The sequence below is a fragment of the Geotrypetes seraphini genome, chromosome 5, assembly GCF_902459505.1.
Source record: "Geotrypetes seraphini chromosome 5, aGeoSer1.1, whole genome shotgun sequence".
NCBI lineage: Eukaryota > Metazoa > Chordata > Amphibia > Gymnophiona > Dermophiidae > Geotrypetes > Geotrypetes seraphini.
In genome coordinates, this window is record NC_047088.1 from 20,079,760 (window position 1) to 20,103,497 (window position 23,738).

At 44.5% G+C, this 23,738-nt stretch overlaps 1 protein-coding gene across 5 annotated transcripts in view; it reads right to left on the bottom strand.

The window, feature by feature from the left end:
* Window positions 1-23,738, bottom strand: part of COL4A5 (collagen type IV alpha 5 chain) — a 294,489-nt gene that overhangs the window by 18,054 nt on the left and 252,697 nt on the right. For 3 of the 5 annotated variants that reach the window (XM_033947291.1, XM_033947290.1, XM_033947288.1), the window contains 7 exons: window positions 22,652-22,660; window positions 18,853-18,986; window positions 11,778-11,850; window positions 11,604-11,675; window positions 7,067-7,195; window positions 5,737-5,835; window positions 5,170-5,382 (listed from right to left, as the gene is read on the bottom strand). In XM_033947291.1, the coding sequence (XP_033803182.1) occupies window positions 5,170-5,382; window positions 5,737-5,835; window positions 7,067-7,195; window positions 11,604-11,675; window positions 11,778-11,850; window positions 18,853-18,986; window positions 22,652-22,660 (729 nt within the window). The remainder of the gene's footprint in view (window positions 1-5,169; window positions 5,383-5,736; window positions 5,836-7,066; window positions 7,196-11,603; window positions 11,676-11,777; window positions 11,851-18,852; window positions 18,987-22,651; window positions 22,661-23,738) is intronic. The other 2 variants (XM_033947293.1, XM_033947292.1) reach the window with 1 other exon arrangement.

The following is a 23,738-nucleotide window of genomic DNA, read 5'->3' on the forward strand; positions in this document are numbered from 1 at the left end:
AATTATGCGAGCGGGAAGGCAGAAACTAGCTTTTCAACGGCCGTTGAAAGCACATGCGTCTTCTTCGCTCCGCGGAAACGAAGAAACTGGGGACCACGCTCTCCTCCGTCGAGCGGGAAGGCACCCGCGCATGCGCGGTGCGGCCAACTAGAACTTTCTAGTTAAAAGTGTCCGTACCAGGGCTCCGTCGGTGACGTCACCCATACGTTAAGAATATGCTGCCTGATGGTCCTGGGATAAAGGAGATTTTAAGAATGAATACATTAGCTATATGCTTCAAGAGCACTGAACAATGAAGCTATTAAGAACATCCAGATCAATATTAAACCCTGCAGCCAGCATTCCTTTCAAATGTTGACTGCTGCATTTAAAGGTATAAAGTCAAACCTCGGTTTGCAAGTGTTTTGCAAGACGAGCACAACACTCGAGCAAACTAACTCGCAAACCGAGCATTGACACAACAAGCGAGCGTGTCATCCCACCCCGGGAACCGGCTTCTCTCCTCCCGCGGCCCACCCCCAAACCCTTACCTCCAGCGGACACTGGCGCTGCTGGCTTCCACACCACCCCCGCGTGCCGGTGCTGACAGAGCCTGCTGTGATGTTCTATGCTGGGCTGCTGGGGGCCTTGAGCATCTGCACATGCTCAAGGGCTTCTGGCTCACACCCTCTCCGAGATTCTCATGAGATTGTCAGAGAATCTGAAGAGAATCTTGAAGAGGGTGGGAGCCAGAAGGCCTTGAGCATGTGCAGATGCTCAAGGCCCCGCAGCAGCCCAGCATAGAGCATCAGCGGTGAGTCCTGCCCCAAGAGTCCTGTCCTCCATCTGGCTTGTCCTGCTGCCAGGGCGTCGACGAGAGAACGCTGTGTGTCCGAGCTCGGGTGCGGCCGTTAGTCTGTACTGCATGCACACCCTCTCTTCCTCTGCACTGCCTCTTCGTACTTTGCCAGGTGTTGCTGGAGGTAGGGTTTGGGCCGCGGGGGAAGAAAAGCCGGTTCCTGGGGTGGGATAGTGTGGAAGCAAGCAGCGCCAGTGGCCGGGGGGGGGGAAGAGGAGGTCAGTCCTGTTTTGGGGATGCGGAACAAATCATCAGAGTTTCCCTTATTTCCTAGGGGGAAACTCGCTTTGATATACGAGCCCTTTGGTTTACGAGCATGCTTCTGGAATGAATTATGCTCGCAAACCAAGGTACCACTCACTGTGTCTGAACATTCAGAGCCAGTACCGATCACATTCTCTCTAAGCTGTGCAAGAGTCCTCCAAAGGCATTCTTGCCAGTAGGGGGTGGTGTTTCATTATTGTGTTTTCAGGTGTCCTAGCTTGCCTGTCCTTTGCTCTTGAAAATGTGATACTGAAATAGCACTTTCCGCTGGCAGGAATGTAGGTGGAGGACTCTCGCACTGCTGAGAGGGAACATTGATTTGGGTAACTATGGATAGGCTTTTTGTTAAGAACATAAGAATTGCCGCTGCTGGGTCAGACCAGCGGTCCATCGTGCACAGCAGTCCGCTCACGTGGTAGCCCTCTGGTCAAAGACCAGTGCCCTGAGACTAGCCCTACCCGAGTACATTCTTGTTCAGCAGGAACTTGTCTAACTTTGCCTTGAATCCCTGGAGGGTGTTTTCCCCTACGACAGACTCCGGAAGAGCGTTCCAGTTTTCTACCACTCTCTGGGTGAAGAAGAACTTCCTTACATTTGTACGGAATCGATCCCCTTTTAACTTCAGAGACTGCTCTCTCGTTCTCCCTACCTTGGAGAGGGTGAACACGTCTATTCCCTTCAGTACTGTTTCGATCATATCCCCTCTCAGTCTCCTCTGTTCGAGGGAGAAGAGGCCCAGATTCTCTAATCTTTCACTGTACGGCAACTCCTCCAGCCCCTTAACCATCTTAGTCGCTCTTCTCTGGACCCTTTCGAGTAGTACCTAAGCTGCCTGGCTAGCTGTCTAGATACTGATGCTGAATTTTGTCAATACCTCGATAAATTCTGGTTCCACCCAGGCTTTGTCTCTGGACTGCCCCAGCACTGTCCAGATAGCACTGAGGTGATCTGCGGGAATTTTCAGTAACATTATCTAAATAGTGCTATTGAAAATCCAAGTGTGGATCCAATCAGTGCTGCTACTCAGATAAGTAGCTTCACACACACACACACACATACTGAAAGCAGCATAAATTGGATCCATACTTGGATTTTCAGTAGCACTATTCAGATAGTGCTACTTTGCCGGCCGGCTAAGTCACGTTTGGCCAGCTATCCACCAGTATTGAATGGGAGATAAACGACAAAATCCAAACTGCACCAAAAGATTCCACAAAGGAAAAGAAGCAGCAAAACAACAAAAAGATTGTAGTTTAATAAGCGTCCAAAGAACTTAAAAACAATAATCTTTATGTAACAGAAAATACCAAGTTTGTCTCATAGATGTTGACGCTGTACATCTCATCTTCCAAGTCCAAATCTGTGGCCACTGAGTAGCAGAAATCTGCTGCTTAATCTCAATGCTCCAGATGTCCTCGAGACTACTGTATTTTCATGCGTATAACGCGCGCGTTATACACGATTTTACAAACCGTGCGCGTTATACGTGTGAGCGCGTTTTACAACTTTTTTTTTTCAATCCGATCGGTATCCCCCTGCGAACCGGCATCCTCCCCCCCGCTCGCGTCACCCCCCCTCCCCCGCGATCCTACATCCCCCCAGCACCGCAAAACATGTCTTACCCGATTGGGTACCGGCACCGCCACCAGCACCAATGCACAGGATGTGCCTGTGCCGTGCCCGAAGATCCTTCCTCGTTGGGTTGGTTTGGGCTGGGCTGGGCTGGGCGGTGCAGGAGAGATCCTCCTTCTTCCTGCGCCGGGCTGGACTAGGCTTTGAGCATTTAGCATGCTCAAAGCCTTCTGGTCTCGCTCTCTCCTAGATTATCTCGGAGAGAGCGAGACCAGAAGGAGGATCTCTCCTGCACCGCACTGCCCAGCCCAGCCCAACCCAAACCAACAAGGGAGGATCTTTGGGCATTGGCACTGGCACATCCTGTCCATTGGTGCTGGTGCCCAATCGGGTAAGACATGTTTTGCGGTGCTGGGGGGGATGTAGGATCACGGGGGAGGGGGGGTGACGCGAGCGGGGGGGGGGGGAGGATGCCAGTTCGTAGGGGGGAATGCTGGATCGGATTGAAAAAAAAGTTGTATATCGCGGGTAAGCGAGCGGGGGGGGAGGATGCCGGTTCGTAGGGGGGATGCCGGATCGGATTGAAAAAAGTTGTAAAACGCAGGTAAGCGAGTGGGGGGGGGGAGGATGCCGGTTCGGAGTAGGCGGGAGGAGGTTTTAGCATGCGCGTGTGCGCGCTATATTAAATTTTTTTTACATAGATTTGTGTTCCCCGCACGCTATACCCGTGTGCGCGTTTTACACAGGTGCACGTTATCTACGTGAAAATACGGTAGTTTTAGGTTTCTTATTCAGATAAATCAGATATTAATTTATACCACTTGGCTGCCTGATGCCTTAGCAAATCTGTCTGACACTGGATCACTTATTGTTCTATTATCCTTTGATATTCAGCTTTTGGAGATCGATATGGGGACAAATAAATTTGGTTTTGGAATCTTGTATTCCGCTGTCAAATGAGGCTATCATTTGTGGCCCTTTGTTCTCCAAGCCTCCTCTGGATAAATATAAAAATAAATTATTTGGTTTCATGACTGGGATAGCCACGCAAATGGAAGCCAAAAATTGGAAAAGTTGGGATCGGCTTAATTTTCATTTTTGGTGGGAGTCTGCATGTTTATACTACAAATATGAAAGAATGATCTCAGAACTTATGGGTAAGAACAGAATTTTTAAATCAACTTGGAGTCCATTGGTAAATTTTATTAAAGTTGATTAGCCAGACTATTTTTCTGATTTTTCACTTGAATTACACATCCAGGGAGGGTGGGAGGGTGGAGGGGTATTGTATTTTATTATTATCATTGATTAATAAGTGCAATAGGTTTTTCACTAAATTATCAGATTTGAATTCTTCTTATACTGGGGTGGGGGAATAATAGTTTTGATGTACTTTGTTGGGTAAAAATGCAATTGTATAGTTTATTATATATATATTTTAATTCTTTATTATGATTATTCATGACAATAATAGATTATATATATTTCTATACATTAGATTGCATTATATTGGAATAAAAACTTAATAAAGAATTAAAAATAATTAAAAAAAACCCCACAAACCAATCCACAAAGGATGTATACAGTCACAAGTGACTCAATATAGAAATCATATAATGTATACAATACAAATGACCCAATATGGGCCGTGTTTTGGCAAAATAAAAATGCCTTCGTCAGGGGTCTTAGAAGGTCTTTGGCTGTCTTAAATATAAAAACATTAAAATCACAAAAAATCCAAGTAGTTAAGAGGGTCATTTGGTTTTTATCTTGTGGGTCACTTGTGAGTGTATACATCCTTTGTGGATTGTTTTTAAGTCATTTGGACGCTTATTAAACTACAAACTGGTATGTCCGATCTTCTGTTTCACAATCTTTTGTTATTTTGGCGCAACATAGCTGGCCGGCTAAAGCATGTGGCCAGATAGACCCGACAAAAAGGTAGGTCTTTCATTGGCCATTGGCCTTAGCTGGCCAGCCAATAAAAAGTCGGCTCGGCTGGCTACGTGTGAGCTGCCAAACACTGTCCAGGATATTCAGTGCAGGGGCTGGATACAGCTCTGAAAATGAATATCCAGGATTGCTTACGCCAACAAGAGGGCTGAATATCAATCAGTCCCATCATGTCTTAGACCACTACTGAAGTACAAGACATGATTTGAACTTTCCTCTTGGTATCCAGGTTCAAATCCCACCACAGCTCCTTGTGACCCTGGACAAGTCACTTAACCCTCCATTGTCCCAGGTACAAACCTTAGGGCAGAGAAAGTACCTACAAATAATAAAAGAAAACCACTCTGGTTGTACCACAGAAAGGTGGTATATGAAATCCACTACCCTTTAAACTTTACTTCATTGTTTAAAAACTGTGGGCACAAGAAGAGATTACTAGCAACTCTGCTATGATGGCACAACTATGATGGAAGGAAAGAATAGTGAAGAAAATTCCTCCTCATTTTTTCTTTCAGCAGGATGGCAAGAATAGGGAATCTCACCCAAATCCTGGCCGTGCGCTCTCTCGTTTCCCTGCACATACAGAAGAGAATATCCATCATAGATTCTTGCTGTTCCTTGTGGGCACGCTGGTATCTCTGTTGTCTGGCTGTGCCGCGTAATGAGGAATCCATGAGCCACGGACCCTGCTCCTGGAAGACCTGGAGGACCTTGTAAACCATCTGGACCAGGCGAGCCTTGGTTTCCTCTTAAACCTGGGTCAGAGACAGATTAATGGGTAAACGAATGAAAGCATTTTTTTTTATGGTGTTATCATTTAAAAAAGATTTTTGTCCTTTACAGAACCAACGTGTCATGCCAGCTGCCACGCCTGCGGATATCTGGTGCTAGCAGAAAGCAATGGAAGCAAAAGTTCAAGCTCCTGCCACGCTGCTGCAGTGGCCTGCTCTAATGACATCATCCAGCTTCAACGGCACCTGCCGAGTGACAACTTTTTAGGGCTTTCCAGTTATAACTGAAAATCAGAAGCCTTAATTACTTTCAAGTATTTCAAGTCTCGGGAAGAATAAGCTCAGATTTCATAATCAGTAATCATGTTTAAAGCTCACCTGGTTGACCCGGTAAACCTCTTTCTCCTTTATGCCCGAGCGAACCCTGAAATCCAGGAAGTCCATCGCGACCATGATCTCCAGGTAGTCCGACGGGGCCTTGAAAACAAACAGGAACATAAATTTCTATTCAATATATCAAAAAAGAGATCAAACTTCTTCCTGGTACACAGGGCCTGGTAACGGCAGTGCTGGGCAATGGTGATCACAAGGTGATCAAATTTTGATTACTGGAATTAAGAGACTACAATAATAGGAGAATGAATACAAGAAAATCAGCAGATGCTTATACAGCCACTTTGTCCCCCATCTTTGGAACCAATTGCCTGGCCAGGTAAGATCACAAGACTCGCTGATGACCTTCCGGAAAACACTGAAGACTCGCCTCTTCAAGTGAACAGCCCCCTCAGACCGCCTTCTCCTTGCTCCCTTTCCTAACTCCCGCTCCCCTGATCTCCCCCTCCCTCTTTGCTCCCCTCCTCCCCTACGTCTTCCCTCCTGTCTCTCTACGACTGCCTATAAACTTTGTCCTATAATTTTATTGTGAATGTCAATTGTAACCTGTTCTGAGCTCCCGGAAGAACGGGATAGAAATCTACATCAATCAATCAGAGGTAACATTACACACTAATCAAACCACGAGAGGCCTAATGTGAGAAATTCATTTGTTTCTTTTCAATTCTAATTTCAACATAACTGGTTACACAATCTTCTTTAGTTGAAGAAAAACTTTCAACTGTTCTGGGGAGTGAAAAAAATATATATTTGGATTCCACATAACGAACCAGGCATTTACAGGGGTATGCCAACAAAAAGGCTGATTCCAAATCTATTGTCTCTTGTCGTACGTTTTTCTTGATAATATATGTTTCATTGTATTTCTTTTCTTTTTTGTGTGGTGTCAATAAAGATTATTTATTTTATTTTAAACATTTATATTCCGCCTTTGGCCAAAGCGCTAACAATAAACATACGTGATCTTTAAGCACACATAAAATCTTCAAATTCACGTCACAAACAGGAGCAAAGGAGACAGAGGTCTAAATGTAAACGTTACATCATTCACACTGTAATAGATGATTAGATGTTCAATACAAAATAAGGTACAGCTAGGAAAAAAATGCTTGTGGAAAAAGATAAGTTTATGGAAAATAAAATACTAATCTAGTAGATCTTAACTATAACGTGAGCCTTTAAAGGCAACCAATGAAGTTGCAGAATGAAAGAAATACATTAACAGTGGAATATTTTCTTATTGCCAAACCCTCCCTCCACCCACAAAAAACCATAAAATAAAATAATAAGCTTGGATAGAATAATCTAACCATACCTTGTAACCCTAGAGGACCTTGTAGCCCAGGCGAACCGTTCAGCCCAGGGCGGCCTGGCGAACCTGGGGAGCCAGGATTTCCTTTTACTTCAATGACTGCACCTTTGGGACCAGGTGGGCCGGTGAAGCCTGGAAGAAAACAACCTTGGTCTAAACGAATTTAGAAATGCTAAGTCAAATATTTAGGGGGGGGGGAGTTATCAAGGTGTGCTAAAAGGCATGGATTAACCACAGGAGTTAGCAACACATCAAATACACATGCAACTCATTTTCTGCTTTTGATACCATTCATTTTCTTTTCATTTGTTTGTGCTTTACTTATACCGTGTTTCCCCCGAAAATAAGACACATTCATATTAATTTGGAGCCCAGAAAAGGCACTAGGTCTTATTGTCATGTACAACGATCATCTCTCCCTTTCTCTCCCCCACATGTGCAGCATCTTCCCTCCCCTCTCACCCATCCCCTTGTGCAGCAGAACCCTTGCAGCTTCTATCCCTTCCTTCCTCCCATCCCCGCATGTAGCATCTTTCTATCCCCCCTGTTGCCGCCGCACACCGCCACCTCCGCTGACCCATCTCTCCCTCCCATCATCAGCGATGCGGCAGAGGAACGCCCAGGAGATAGAAGGCCGTGAAGCAGTCTGTGTAGATTGCTGCCAACGCTGTTATAAGGTATTCCTGTCTTGCTGCTGGCAACTAGGCCTTATTTTAGGGGAAACACAGTAGGTACATATATTTACATCCGGGCTAGTATTCTATACATGAAAGTATGTTTCCTATGTTCCTTCATAGGATAGGCTCCTACCAGGTGCTTAGATACAGAGTTTCCTTTTAGAGTCTCCCCCCCCCCCCAATTCTATAAACTTGTAATTAGCTAATTGGCTTTAAGTAATAATTGGCATGATTTTAAAGTTAAACATGTAACTGCCCTTCGTCGGTATTCTATAAATTTAGGGGGATATTCTATAAACAGCACCAAAACTTAGATGCCGGTAGTCACTTTAACAGCACCTAATTGAAAGATGCCATTTAAAACAGCAAAAAAATGGTAAAATTATAGCACCTACCGGCGTCTAAATAAAATATGCCAGAATTGCACCTACATAGGTGCTTAAAGGCGCTTAACGTAACTTTGGGTGTGGATAATGCCGGAAGTGGCGTTAGGCTTCAATGCTAAGAAATGTAAGGTCATGAACCTTGGAAGCGGAAATCCATGCAGGACGTACTTCTTGAACGGAGAAACTTTAACTAGGACTTCAGCAGAACGAGATTTAGGAGTAATCATCAGTGCAGACATGAAAACTGCCAATCAAGTGGAGAAGGCTTCATCTAAGGCAAGGCAGATATTGGGTTGTATCAATAGAAGTTTCGTCAGCCGAAAGCCTAAAGTCATAATGCCTTTGTACAGGGCCATGGTGAGACCTCATCTGGAGTACTGTGTGCAATTCTGGAGGCCACATTACAGTAAAGATGTGCGCAGAATCGGTTCAACGGACGGCCACCAGGATGATCTCGGGGCTCAAGGGTCTCTCGTACGAAGAGAGACTGAACAAATTGCAGCTCTACCCTCTTGAGGAACGTAGGGAGAGGGGAGACATGATCGAAACATTTAAGTACCTCCCGGGACGTGTCGAAGTGGAAGATGATATTTTCTTTCTCAAGGGACCCTCGGCCACAAGAGGGCACCCGCTCAAACTCAGGGGCGGAAAATTTCATGGCGACACCAGAAAGTATTTCTTCACAGTGAGAGTGGTTGATCATTGGAACAAGCTTCCAGTGCAGGTGATCGAGGCAGACAGCGTGCCAGACTTTAAGAATAAATGGGATACCCATGTGGGATCCCTACGAGGGTCAAGATAAGGAAATTGGGTCATTAGGGCATAGACAGGGGGTGGGTAAGCAGAGTGGGCAGACTTGATGGGCTGTAGCCCTTTTCTGCCGTCATCTTCTATGTTTGGTGCCATAAAGCGATTCACAAGGATAGGCACCAGAAATGTAGGCCTGAAAAATCCTGGCCTATGTTTCCAGCACCTATTTCACGGAAGTGCAATTCTCTGTAGGGTACACTCACATGATTGACACTCGATCAGTGTGCAAAATCCAAGGTGCATAACTGCAAGGGGTTGTGTGTCATAAGAATATAAGAATTGCCATACTGGGACAGACCGAAGCCCAGGATCCTGTTTCCAACAGTGGCCAACTCAGGTCCCAAGTACCCAGCTAGATCCCAAGTAGTGTGTTGCTTATCCTAGGAATAAGCAGTGGATTTCCCTAAGTCATCTCAATACTGGCCTATGGACTTCTCTTTTAGGAAATTATCAAAACCTTTTTTAAACCCTTCTAAGCTAACTGATTTTACCACATTCTGCCTTTAAGCATGAAATATCAAGTGGCTAAGAACTATTCAATCAGGTTTTGCATAAGTACATCTTTTACATCGACCGAAGCCAATGTTGGTGCCCTATTATTCCCGTACTATGATCCAGGGGATGATACTTAATTGTAATGCATTATACCTAGGTATGAATAAGATGAGATATAGAGCTTTGCAGTTATTAATACTGCTGCAAGGTTGATCATTAGGGTTCCCGGGTCAAGATTGATTACTGGGGATTCTAGGTCAAGGTTGATTACTGGAGTTCCTAGGTCAGTACATATAACTCCCATCCTAAAGCATTACATTGGCTACCAGTATTGTAGAGAATACAGTACAAAGTGATGTCAATTATCCACAAAGCAATGTACTATTTCGCCCAGGTGTTGGTGAAGTTTGAGGTCAAGAAATGTTATCAGTAAGTGGTCATGTGAAAACACAATATGCTGAGACAAGGGCCTCAAGGTTCATTATTGCAATTATAAGTCATTGGAATGCTCTACCGAGTCAGATATGTTTATGTGCAGAGCAGGGTAATATCAAGAAATTATTGAAAACTCAGTTATTTGTAACAGCATTTATGTGAATTATTTGGATGGTAGATAGATGGTCTTATTGTAAGGGAAGAAGTGTTTTATACATGGTAGAATTTTAAAAGGTCTGTATGGATGGAAACCGCCTTGATTCTAGGTGGTGTATAAATTTTTATAAGTGCCTCCTCTTACCACATCCTCTGGCAATGCATTCACTCAGAGAATAGTTAAGCTCTGAAAAGGATGTGGCAAGAGTGTTTAATGTAGTTGGTTTTAAAAAGGTTTGGACAAGTTCCTGGAGGAAAAGTCCATAAATTTGAGAGAGACATGGGAGAAGCCACTGCTTGCCCTGGATCGGTGGCATGGAATGCTGCTACTACTTGGGTTTTTGCTAGGTACTTGTGACTTGGATTGGCCTCCGTAAAGATGGGATACTGGGCCTGATGGACCATTGGTCTGACCCAGGATGGATATTCTTATGTTTCTCAGCCATTGATAGACCTCACATCCAAATGAGCAGGTAGCTGACTTTGGAGCAGGCATAAGTGCAGAGAGGAAAATTTTCTTAAATGTCAGAAGACAAAGAACAAATTCGAAAGAAAAAAAAAAAAGCAACAGAAGACAGAGCACAAACTCTTTATCAATCACCTCCTGCACGCCTGGGCCCAGCTGATCTCCTCACTCTACATGCAGCAGGAACAGGTGCTGGTCACCACTTTATATGTTTTGGAAGGAGGGGGGAGGAGCTAAGAGAAAAGCGATACTGCACATGTGCAAAACATGGCAGCCAATAAATACTGGAGCAAGCAGGCGGTGTTGATGCAGGTTGGCAATATTCTGATTCCGCTGGCTCTGTACACAAATATTTAGTGCGATAGTGGTCAATCAGGTTAAAAACCTGACGGCAAAAGCTAGATGGATGCTAGGCTGCATATGTCCAGTAGGAAAAAGGAGGTATTGATGCCCCTGTATAAGACTCTGCTGAGACTTCATTTAGAATATTGTGTACAATTCTGGAGATGCACCTTCAAAAAGATATAAACAGGATGGAGTCAGTCCAGAGAAAGGCTACTAAAATGGTGCATGACCGTCATAAGGTTTATACAGATGTAAAGATCTCAATATGTATACTTTGGAGGAGAAGTCGAGAGGGGAGATATGATAGAGACATGTAAATACCTATGTGGCATAAATGTACATGAGGTAGATCTCTTTCAAATGAAAGGAAACTCTGGAATGAGGGTGCATAGGATGAAGGTGAAGTAACCTTAGACAATACATTTTCATGGAAGGGTGGTAAATGCTTGGAATGATTTCCCAGTGAAGGTGGTGGAGACGAAAAGTGTATCTGAATTCAAGACGGCTTGGGATAAGTACGTTGAATCTCAAAGGGAGAGGAGGGGATAGTAGATGACATGGATAGGCCACATGGTCTTTATTTGTCTTCATGCTTCTCTGTTTCTATCAAATTGTGACAGTAGTAAGGCTTGGACAACCAGTCTAAATCATAAATATTTACAGATTTGTCTTAGCTTATGCAATAATAAAAATGATCTTTTTATCAAAGAATTTACCTGAAGTTCAAATGATAAAGATAGAGAAGTAGACAAGATAATCTGGTCCATTACCTGGTGGTCCTGGGGTACCTGTATCACCACGCAAACCGGGCAAACCAGGAGACCCACTGGGTCCTTTTGCACCTGAGAAAAGCAAATGGTAGCTGTAATCAAAGCGCTGACTATGCTCCCTTCTCCTGACCTCACAGAACTTCACAGAGGGCCTAGAATCCATGTTTCAAATACCTGAGAGTCCTGGAACTCCAGGAAAACCCGGATCACCTTTCATTCCATTCAGGCCGGGGCGACCAGATTCACCCTAAATGATAAACATAGTTCTCTTTATCTGGATAATCTCACAGAAACATGGAAAAAGAAAGATCGGAAGGTCCAGCCTAACTGCACAATTTCCCTCCTCTGCAATATCATAGACCTCAACTGATCATCCGCCCCCCTGTCTGGTTACGCACTGCTAAGCAGGCCGGATGCTGATTTTCAGCAGTACCTAATCGGGGAGTACCACTAAAATCTCTTTCAGCTAGCCAGGCTAGGGGTAGTCCATGGGCAAAGCCACAACTTAGCTGTTTAGTAGCAATATTTGGTCTGTTAACCAGCTAAGGAAGTGGATAAAGTTAGGACAGCAGAAAAATCTTCCTAATTTTATGTGCATTTTGGTGGGGGCACCAGCACCACTCTGCCCCCCCACCCATGCCATGCTCACACCCTCCCTTCCCACGTACCTCTTTAAATCTTCGCCAGCACGAGCAACTTCTCCGGCTTGCGGCTCACGCTGGCCTGGCTTCCCTGTGAAATCACTTCCTGGTCACGGGCCAGGAAGTGACATCAGAGGGAAAGCAAATGCTGGCATAAGCAGCAGACTAGAGAAGCTGCTTGCACTGGCGAAGATTTAAAGAGATTCTGGGGGGGGGGGGGGGAGAGGGAGGGCACGAGTGTGGCATTGGGGGCAGGGAAGGAGCAGGGGAGTGGAGAGGAGAGTGCCACCTACCCTCACTACACTACTATAATTGGGCAAAAATCTGAATATTGGCTAGTGCCCAGTTAACTTCCAGGTCATCACACATTCCTGAATATTCATTGAATATGTGACGTTCGATCAGCCCTTGGCTGTGAGTAGTTTTTAAGCCACTAACCCCTACGGGCTGAACCATTCTGAATGCTCACAATTATAAGCCAGGGAGAACAGGGTCTCTGGATCTAAAGCCTATACAGCAACAAACTTTATGCTACCCTTTACTGTATCCTATCCTTGGACACTGCAATTTGTTTTGTCCGCATTTTGCATCCCTTATGACAGCAAGATGGGAGGAGGCAGTTAAACCTGACCGGAGTTTAGAAATAAATGAGAACTCATCTTAAAGGAGGGAACTATGCCAGAGTTGAAAAAGGCTGCTCATTTTGAAAGGCAATATTATAACTAGGCATCCCAAACCAGCCCCAGTACTGCCCCAAATCATCATGCACACAGAGGTATAAATGCATTTGGGTTCTCTATGCATGTACAAGTCTATTTTATAAGATACTATTCAACCGGGAGAATTTTTCTCACAGCCTTATCCCTTCATTCACACATGTGTTTAATCATTCGCTGTTCCTCAGCGGGCCACCATGCGCTCAAACAATCTCATTGAGCATGGCTTTACGTCCCCCCTATAAATTTATAGGATACACTGACGAACACTTTAAGTCGATAGTTTCTAGACCGGCGTTGTTGGACGATATGGAGGGACCCCCGATCAGGTTATGAAGTTAGAGCTAGATCAAATACTAACTGTAGGATCCCCAGGGTAGTGTACATAATTATGTGCCCATGTAACCTTGTGTACGTGGGGCGAACAAAGAGAGCAATTTGTGTTCGTTTGAATGAACACAAATCAAGGATTAACACAAGAGTTGAACAAGCGTGCTGCCATGTAGCTCCGCCCGAATAAGTCTTTTCTGTGCCTGTTCCCATTCCTGCCAGGTGGATTGGCCTGGGGAGTCCTCCATATCGTCCAACAACGCCGGTCTAGAAACTATCGACTTAAAGTGTTCGTCAGTGTATCCTATAAATTTATAGGATACACTGACGAACACTTTAAGTCGATAGTTTCTAGACCGGCGTTGTTGGACGATATGGAGGACTCCCCAGGCCAATCCACCTGGCAGGAATGGGAACAGGCACAGAAAAGACTTATTCGGGCGGAGCTACATGGCAGCACGCTCGTTCAATACTTAAAAAGGGCTATGATACCTCGAGGCTTACGAATTTTGAAAGAACCCATGTTGATGGGTATGGATAAGCCTTTTATGGACAAGTGGACAGCGATTCTCAATAGATGCTCCCGAGACTTGATGATATTACTGGTTGAGACCACGACAACCATTGAACAAGATCTGAAAGTCAAGTGTGTGGATATTGAACACGAGCTCCAGAGGACGATGGAAAGGGAAGAATATGACAATAAACATAAAGAATTGGAAGAGTTGTTACAAAACTTACGTGAATCAGTAAAACAAACAAAAATTAAAAAGTGGAAACGTGATGAAAAGGACTACATGGCAGGGAAAGTCTATACCTGGAATAAAAGGAATTTTCCAGCACAAACCAAGAAGAAAGTAGCATTTGATGCGTCCTCTGAAGAATCGGAAGGATTAAGTGGGGACTCGGGGGACTCCTCAGTCTCCAAGACGTCGGGGGAAGATGGTCAACAACTACCCACCAGGACCTCAAACATAAAGACAAGAAACAGAGGACGAGGCCAAGCCCGGGGAAGAGCGGTTCGGATGAAATAAAACCATTGGTTATCAATATATCTTCCTCTGTGATTCTAACAACGGACCAAATGTCAGTATTACAGTTTGGACTGGGATATGTAATCCAGGAGAGACCTGACTTTTTCACTTTAAAAATAGCTTTTCATAAATTCATCAGAAAGCTACAGATTAAATTATTTTTCCAAACCCAGACTGATTTTCCATATCGAGATGACCTTTCCATCGTTAAGAAAGATTCTAGATGGATTCCACCGGGACAGATGGACTCGGCATTGAGTACATTCAAAGACCTTGTACTCAATGGATTAACTGAGTTTGAGAGATCATTCAGAACTTCTGACATTCAATATAATTTATCATACCATCAGTATCAGGCACTCCATCAACTTAGAGACATGGATAACATCACTATTTCTAAAGCGGATAAAGGGGGAGCAATAGTTATCCAAGAAACAACTCAATACCAAGAAGAAGCGGATAGACAATTACAAGATTCAACAGCTTACAAGATTTTGCCGGAAAATCCTACAGGCCAACTGATGAAAAGTATTTATACCTTCATCACCCAACATTATGAGCAAGAACATATCACCTATAAAGAATATCAGTTTCTTCTTGAAAAATACCCTAGAACTCCCACTATCCGATTTGTACCTAAAATACACAAAAGTATCACTAGGCCTCCAGGAAGACCCATTGTTAACACCAGGGCGAGTCTACTTGAGCCGCTTTCAAAGTTCCTGGATACATTCTTGAAGGTGGAAGCAGCCAAAGTAAAATCATATCTTAAGGATTCCTCACACTTTCTTAGGACCTTACAGGAGATAACTCCTCATAACAACACAATTTTGGTTACACTGGATGTGGTTTCCCTGTATACGAAGATCCCCCAAAATGAAGCTTTATCCATTATTGAAGACACCTTAGCAAAGAGGACTGAACATCTGAGAATTCCTAACTCCTTCCTCTATAGATTAGCCGAATGGGTCCTCAAGGATAGCTTTTTTGAACATAATGACATCATTTACCAACAAATAGAGGGGGTGGCTATGGGAGTTACAGTGGCCCCGTCCATAGCGACTCTATACATGGACAAATTTGAAACAGAGGTTATATACCCTTCTGAATTTTTCCAGTCTATTCAAGTTTGGAAACGCTTTTTAGATGATATTTTCCTGTTATGGAATGGTTCAGAAGATGATTTGAATAAATTTTGCATATGGATTAACACCTTAAATCCGAACCTCCAATTTGTAGCCCACTCCAGTAATACTGAGATTGAGTTTTTGGATATACTCTTGAATAAAGATGATATAGGGATCCATACTACCCTATATAGGAAAACTGTGGCAAGGAACACCCTGCTCCATTTCAATAGCCACCACCCATATCATTTGAGATATAATTTACCGGTTAGCCAGTACTTGAGAGTACGAAGGATATGTTCCACTCTGTCTGAATTCAAAAGGGTAGCTAAAGATCTGGAGGGTAGATTTTTAGAAAGGGGTTATCCCATTAGGTCCATTAGACAAGCTTACCTTAGAGCGCGGTATGCGCAAAGGGAACTTTTATTACAGGAGAAGATGAGTGTGGAAGAGGAAGAACCACTGGTATGTGTTTTACCTTATTCCAAAGCTTCTGGAGTTTTAATCTCCCAGATTAAATTGTTTTGGCCCATACTTAGTCTACATGAGGGTTTCACAGAACTCCCTTTGTTCTCTCACCGTAAAGGCAGAACCATCGGCCAAGTCCTGAATAAACCTGTTCGAACACCTTTGAACCCTGACATGATTAAAGGTCATGAAAAATGTCAACACTGTCAGTGGTGCAATTCAGCTTTAGTAGGTCCCAAATGGAGGGACCCCCGATCAGGTTATGAAGTTAGAGCTAGATCAAATACTAACTGTAGGACCCCCAGGGTAGTGTACATAATTATGTGCCCATGTAACCTTGTGTACGTGGGGCGAACAAAGAGAGCAATTTGTGTTCGTTTGAATGAACACAAATCAAGGATTAACACAAGAGTTGAACAAGCCCCGATAGTCCAACATTGTATGGATAAAACACATGAGGTTTCCCAGTTAAGATGGAGAATTATTGATCATATAGAAACATGTGAGTTGATAGGAAACTGGGAGCAGAGGCTTAATATGCTGGAACAACGCTGGATTTATCGTTTAAATTCAGTAACCCCTTATGGATTGAATAACGAACTTGAATGGGCTTCTTTAATTTAAGGCTTCTTTATTATAAGAGACGGGGGGGTTATGTCCTCCATACGGCACGCTAACTCAGTGTATTTTCATTAAATTTTGGGGCATCCTTATCCCTGACGTCATCCTTCACATACCGAATGACGGATGACGCGGGGGGCGGGATCCTATAAATCACATGATTGTGAATCAGTCCACCATTACGTTCTGGACGTTATGGTGGTGAAAGAGTAAATGAGGTAAGGAGGGGAAATAATGGTTCTTTAAATTACTTTAAATCACTGTATACGTTATCATTGATAAGATGTTAGGAAGGGTAATTATGGGAACTTAGTTTTCATGTTTTATATCTTTCAGGGAGTATGAACCTTGATAAAGCCCAGCAACTTATACGGGCGAAACATGTCGGTACATACTAAAACTCCCCGGTTCAACATCGAACTAAAAGCTAAGTACTTTTAGTATTTAACTTAAATATTTAAAATTGAATTTAAGTAAGACTCATATTAGAATAAAAACGCTGGTTCCAATGAGGAGGGGGGACGTAAAGCCATGCTCAATGAGATTGTTTGAGCGCATGGTGGCCCGCTGAGGAACAGCGAATGATTAAACACATGTGTGAATGAAGGGATAAGGCTGTGAGAAAAATTCTCCCGGTTGAATAATACGTTAACTAGTTCTTCATTCTAAGATATTTAAAAACTGGTGCTGAAGGCTATATTTTATAAGATAGACATGTAAATCACCTTCTTGTCCAGTTTGTCTGTCCGGACTAAATTGTAAGCTCTTTTGAGCAGGGACTGTCTCTTCAGTGTTATTGTGTACAGTGCTGTGTATGTCTAGTAGCGCTACAGAAATTAGTAAGTAGTAGAAGCTGTCTGAATGCTCAATGACATCACAATGCATCTGGGTCGAACCCAGAATTCTTTATGACATCATAATGCAGCTGTATGCGGTTCCTCCACCTGAGCATTGTATACAGATGCACCTTCTTGTCCAGTTTGTCTTTCTTGACTAGACTGTAAGCTCTTTTGAGCAGGGACTGTCTCTTCTGTGTTTTGATGTTCAGTGCTGTGTATGTCTAGTAGCACTATAGAAATTATTACCGTATTTCCCCGCATATAGGCCACCCCAATGTATAGGCAGCAAAAAAATGCCTATACATGTTTTAAAACTCTTAGATAAGCTGCCCCATGTTACAAGCTGCAGCTTATCTAAGAGTTATAAAACCACATGGAGGCGGCCTATACATCCCTCCCCTCCTGTAAATATCGTACCTCTGCCAGCTGCCTCCTGCAATGTTGCGGCCGCGCTGCAGGGCAGGAGCAATCTTTTCAGCGTCCAGCCACCACCGTGCTGCTTCCTCAATACCTGCATCAGTTCTCGCAAATCCCATGAGAGCCGACGCAGGCATTGAGGAAGCAGCGCGGTGGTGGCTGGACGCTGAAAAGAACGCTCCTGCTCTGCACCGCGGTTGCGACATTGCAGCAGGCAGGCCAGCGAGGGAGCTGCATTATTTTAAAAGGTCTACTAATGGGGTGGCTTATCTATGATGTCATTAGATAGGCCGCCCCATATAAGGAAGCCGCGCCCACTGTTTGGATTGCAAAAACTTTTGGATTGAATGTTATTTGTAACCCGTTCTGAGCTTCTGGGAGAACGGGATAGAAATCTAAATAAATAAATACATTACAACTTCAACTCCATTGCGAACGAGTCTGGGAATGTGCATGTGCGATCTTTTTGTGTGTGCACCTGTATGTACAAATTTGTCCATGTGCTTTTTAAAAGTCATGTTCTCCATAAAGCATGCTTTAACTATGTCATAAAAGCAGACCCATGCTGTCCACTGTTTGTTACTCAATTCACTGTCAAGGCACTAATCACAATCGATCCCAATTATTCACCATTTCACTATAGCTTATAAAGTATTTTAAGTGGATTTTCAGATGGCTGACATTTTAAATGACTCTGTAGATGGGAAGCACAACTCCTCACTGATCCTCTAATTTTGTTTTTTTACATTGATATATTACCAACTAATCTTCAAAAAAATATATTCCGAAAATGGAGTGACACTTATCTTAATTGCACAAATATGGGAACATTCTAGTTCAGGGGTGTCAAAGTCCCTCCTCGTGGGCCGCAATCCAGGCGGGTTTTCAGGATGTCCCCAATGAATATGCATGAGATCTATTTGCATGCACTGCTTTCAGTGTATGCTAATAGATCTCATGCATATTCATTGGGGACATCCTGAAAACCCGACTGGATTGCGGCCCTCCAGGAGGGACTTTGACACCCCTGTTCTAGTTGGTCTTCTCTTAACATACCGACAGTCCAGGGTCTCCTCGATCTCCTTTTAATCCAGGGAATCCCGACTGTCCGGGCAGACCCGAATTTCCTTTTTCCCCTTTCAGTCCTCCGATGCCAGGAAGTCCACGGGGTCCTTCTGGTCCTGGAAGACCTTCATACCAGCAGAACAGGGGTTAGTAGAACAGCAGAGTCCTAAGGAAGTCTTACCCCCCTGTTTTATGAAGCCACGCAGCAACGGTCCCAAAGCCCTTTAAATTTCTATGGGCTTTTGGGCCGTTACAGCAGCACAGCCGCTAGCGTGGCTTCGTAAAACAGGCCCTTAGTATCAAATTTTAAGAAGGGTAATAATTCCATTTTATCTTTAAAAAAAGACGTGTGTACTTTACAGTCACGACAATCGTTATGGGGCCGATATTCGGACTGTGGGTGGCAGGCTGGTAACTCCCACTTTCAGCACCAAGCCCGAATAGTCAATGCGGGCTATTTCCAGTGACCAGTCTTTGAATACCAGGGGGCTTCTTTAGTAGCCATAACTGAACTGGCTCAGTCGATATCGTGTGCACACCCTTTCCCTGCACCTTTTTAGCTGCGGCCCGAGCAACCACCATCTTGCTGCCCGCCTCGGCTTCAGCGCTCTCTCCGATGTCACTTCCAGGACCTGCACCTAGTGACGTCAGAGAAGAGCGCCAAAGCTGACACAGGTGGCAAATTGTTGGCTGCACGCACTGAAGTTAAAACGGTATAAGGAAGGGGGCACGCGCATGGCAGGGAGGGACGCTGCTCACTCTCGCAACAGCACTGCTGGTCAGTACTCGCTGTTGGCTGTTTTAGCTGCTAACCATGAATGTTCTGCAGAGATAGCTGGCTCCCTCCCACTGAATACTGGCAGGTAGCTGACGAAGCATCATTTAAGCGTCCAGGAGCCATTGCTGGCCAGTTAAATAACACTGAATATTGGGCAGTATGAGGTACATAATCCCCCCTCCCCCCAAAAAAAGTCAAAAAACCCACCAAAATCAGCACTTGGATGATCAAAAAGACAGGTCGTCCAAGTACTGATAATTATCGAACAGTGTTTTAGATGTATCTAAAACCAGCTTAGGCCTTTTCACTGGCTCTGTGTGCCCAGAGCGAAAAGGGGCATTTTTGGAGGAGTGGGTAGGGCGGGAGGTGGGCAGGATGTGGGCCGACCTAGATTCAGTCGTCTGGCAGCCATAATCAAAAAGTTTGTTAGGTTGCCTGTTCAGAACTTATATGTTTTGACTTAGACCAAGTCAAAATAGGTGTAAGTTCCAGATCGGGCCACTGAGCTGATCGTGGCGGCCCAGGCAACCCATCCCAGAATCTTAGGCCCATCTCCCAGTGCATTCTGGGATGCACTAAGAGTGGCCTAAGATTCTGATTATCCCAGGTGTTTAAGGCCCTCCTATGGGGGGTGGCCTAAGGGCCTTAAGCACCTGGGCCAATAAGGGCCTTGGCCCCTCCCCGTGGCATCCTAAGATGCCTTTGAAATTTTTCCTATAACTCCTCTGGTTTCATTTATTGCAAATATATATACTACACAGATAAGAATCTTGAACACCTGATGAAAAAGCTTGTGGCTACTTTGGATTTACAGAAATTGAAATCAGTTTTATTGGCATTCTCGTAAGAAAATGTGCAAAAAAAAAAAAACAGACAGCCAATCGCTTAGGGATAGTTTTGCTCAAGATAGCATTGTTATATTCAAGAAAGGAGACTTTGTAAAAATATAAAGCGATGGGAGAAAAAATTCGTACTTTTATACAGATTGCACAGAATTCCTTTCATTTATAGGTAAGTACATAAGAATTGCCATACTGGGACAGACCGAAGGTCCATCAAGCCCAGTATCCTGTTTTCAACAGTGGCCAACTCAGGCCACTGGTGACGGGACTAAATCGCGCGAGACAACTGAGCGCAAGGTTGACGGCGCGCCGAAGAAAAGCACTATTTTAAAGGGCTCCAACGGGGGGTGTGGAGGGGAACCCCCCCACTTTACTTAACAGACATTGCGCTGGCATTGTGGCGGGTTTGGGGGGTTGTAACCCCCCACATTATACTTAAAACTGAACTTTTTCCCTACAAAACAGGCAAAAAGTTTGGTTTCAAGTATAATGAGGGGGGTTACAACTCCCCAAGCCCCCCACAACGCCAGCGCGATGTCTGTTAAGTAAAATAGGGAGGTTCCCCACCAACACCCCCCGTCGGAACCCTTTAAAATAGTGCTTTTCTTCGGCGCGCCATCAACCTTGCGCTCAGTTGTCTGTGCTCAGTTGTCAGTGCGCCGTTGTCTCGCACGATTTAGTCTATGAACCCAGACCCCAAAAGAGTCTGGCCAGACCCCAAAAGAGTAAAAACAGATTTTATGCTGCTCAATCTAGAAATAAGCAATGGATTTTCCCCAAGTCCATTTTAATAATGGCTTATGGAATTTTCTTTTAGGAACTTGTCCAAAACCTTTTGAAAACCCTGCTAAGCTAACTGCTTTTACCACATTCTCTGGTAAAGATTTCCAGAGCTTAATTACACACTGAGTAATGAAATATTTCCTCCAATTTGTCATAAATTTACTACTTAGCACATCATTATGTACACCCTAGGCCTTGCATTTTTGGAAAGCAGGATGGGAGAGTAAAGTTCAGCCTACCCCTAGTTCCCAGTGTTCACACTTGTACAAACAACCCAGTAGACCCATGTCTTGCTATAGTAACTTTGCAGTTAAGCTCATGTTCAGTCCTGTCCCTCCCCCCCCTCTCCAGTTTAGAAGAAAGTTGGGTTACCAGAAATCCAGATTTACCCAAACATGTCCTCTTTTTAGAGGACTGTCTGGGTGTTCAAATGGTTTCCTGGACTGGAAGGAGTTTATGAGTGGGGCTGAGGGGGTTGGAGGAGAAAATATGCTGCAGGAGGGATGAGAGTGGTGAGAGAAAAAGAAATGGACATAGGGGTGGATGGGAGGGAGAGATGGTGCATGAGGAGAGAGGGAGATATGGACTTAAGGGTGGAGGGTAGGGAGAGATGGTACACGAGGAGAGATGACTTAGGGAAGGGGAGGGAGAGATGGTGCATGAGGAGAGAGGGAGATATGGACTTAATGGTAGAGGGGAGGGAGAGATGTACACGAGGAGAGAGGACTTAGGGAAGGGGAGGGAGGGAGAGATGGTGCATGGGGAGAAAGGGAGAAATGGACATGAAACAACTCGGTGTGGAACTACAGTGTCAAAAGTCTCATTACATTGTTTTTCCTTATTTTCTGTAATTGTTTTGTTTTTGTGTCAAATGCATATATGCCCATATTACATTAAAAATCGTATCTCAAACCCCCTTCTCTACCCATTGCGGCTCTTTGTAAATCTTGGGTCAAGCATTTAGGATACAATGGCTCTTTGCTTTACAAATGTTGCTGACCCCTGCCCCAGAAGAAAGAAAACCTGTGTATAGGGTATAAAAGCGAATGGTTAACTCACATTTACGTAATAAGTTAACAGATCTAAACCCACTCCACAAAGTGGCAGCAAAATGTCTTCAAGCATTGTTTATCATTTGATCAATTTCATTGAAAGAAACCAATCACACATGTTGAGAGAAAGGGTGACTCAATCATTTCAAAGGGACGGGCAGACATTTTACATTGTAAAAAATGTTTTAAAGCTAACGTTACAGACTAAAAACCAGATCAGCCGTCTCTTGTAGATGCACAATGGAAGCAAGCCAGAATCACGTCTGGCCTTAAGACAGCTACTTCAGCAATATATACAGTGCAGAAAAACAGTTTGACCGAGTGAAGAATCTAACCTTGAGGACCTGGAAGGATCAGAGTTCACCAATGCCCAGTGATCGTTGTTAGATGGGTCACACCACAAAGTGCAAAACAAGATTACTAGTTAGACATTAAAGGACTCACACCACCAGCATTATAAGTTGTAGAAGTGACTTTCTCTTGGCACGCTACGCAAAATTCATAGGCCTAAAGGCAGAGGAGTTTGCAAGGCCAAGAGCACACATGGCACGGATCTTAAAACTTGATCGAAGAGCGTGTTTTTCCTCCCACCATCCCTCGTGGCTCTCAGCCCATTTGGCTGCCCTTCTGTTATTTTTCTGCGCTGGGCAATTTTCTCACTGACCCAGAATTCAGCCTCTGCTTCTGGGGATGTAAAAATGGCCACCTCGTGATGCCCCCCCCACCCCCCCCCCGTTTCTAAAGGGAAACAGTTGGCTATAAACACTGAACACTAAAAAAAGGGGAGCAGCCTCCATTTTCGGACATCTTTATTCTTCCTATATGCATTTGCGTTTTGCTTTATGTCATTGTATAACTGTATAAATTATAAGGATAGGCGCCAAATATCCGTGTATGTTACAGAATATGTGGGTACGAGGCATCACTAACTGACACTCGCATATGGCTAGCTGCGCTTCTAGAACATATGGGTGGATTCACTTTGGTGGTGGATGTGACGGAGATCGTTCACATGGGGGCAGCAGAGCAGGCAAAGGGCAGTTCCATTGGATATGCGTGTAACTTACAGAAAACTATAAGCAACGTGAAAATTGGGTACCCAGTGCTCCTTCCCGCGCCCCCTGCCGCACGCAACCACGCCCCCTTCCCTTCCCCCGCACCTCTTTCATTTTCCCAGCGCAAGCAGCATTACTAACTTGCTGCCCACGTCGTGTTGGCCTCTGATGTCACCTCCTAGGCACGGGCTCCCCGACGTGATGTCAGAGAGAGGCGACGCGGACGCGAGCAGCACGTTCGTGACGCTGCTCGCGCCGGGAACAGTAAAGAGGCACAAGGGAAGGGGCAGGAGGGGGTCGAGAAGGCGCGGGAGGGCGGAGAGGAGGATGGGCACCGGCGCCCCCACCAAGACGGTGCATGGGGCGG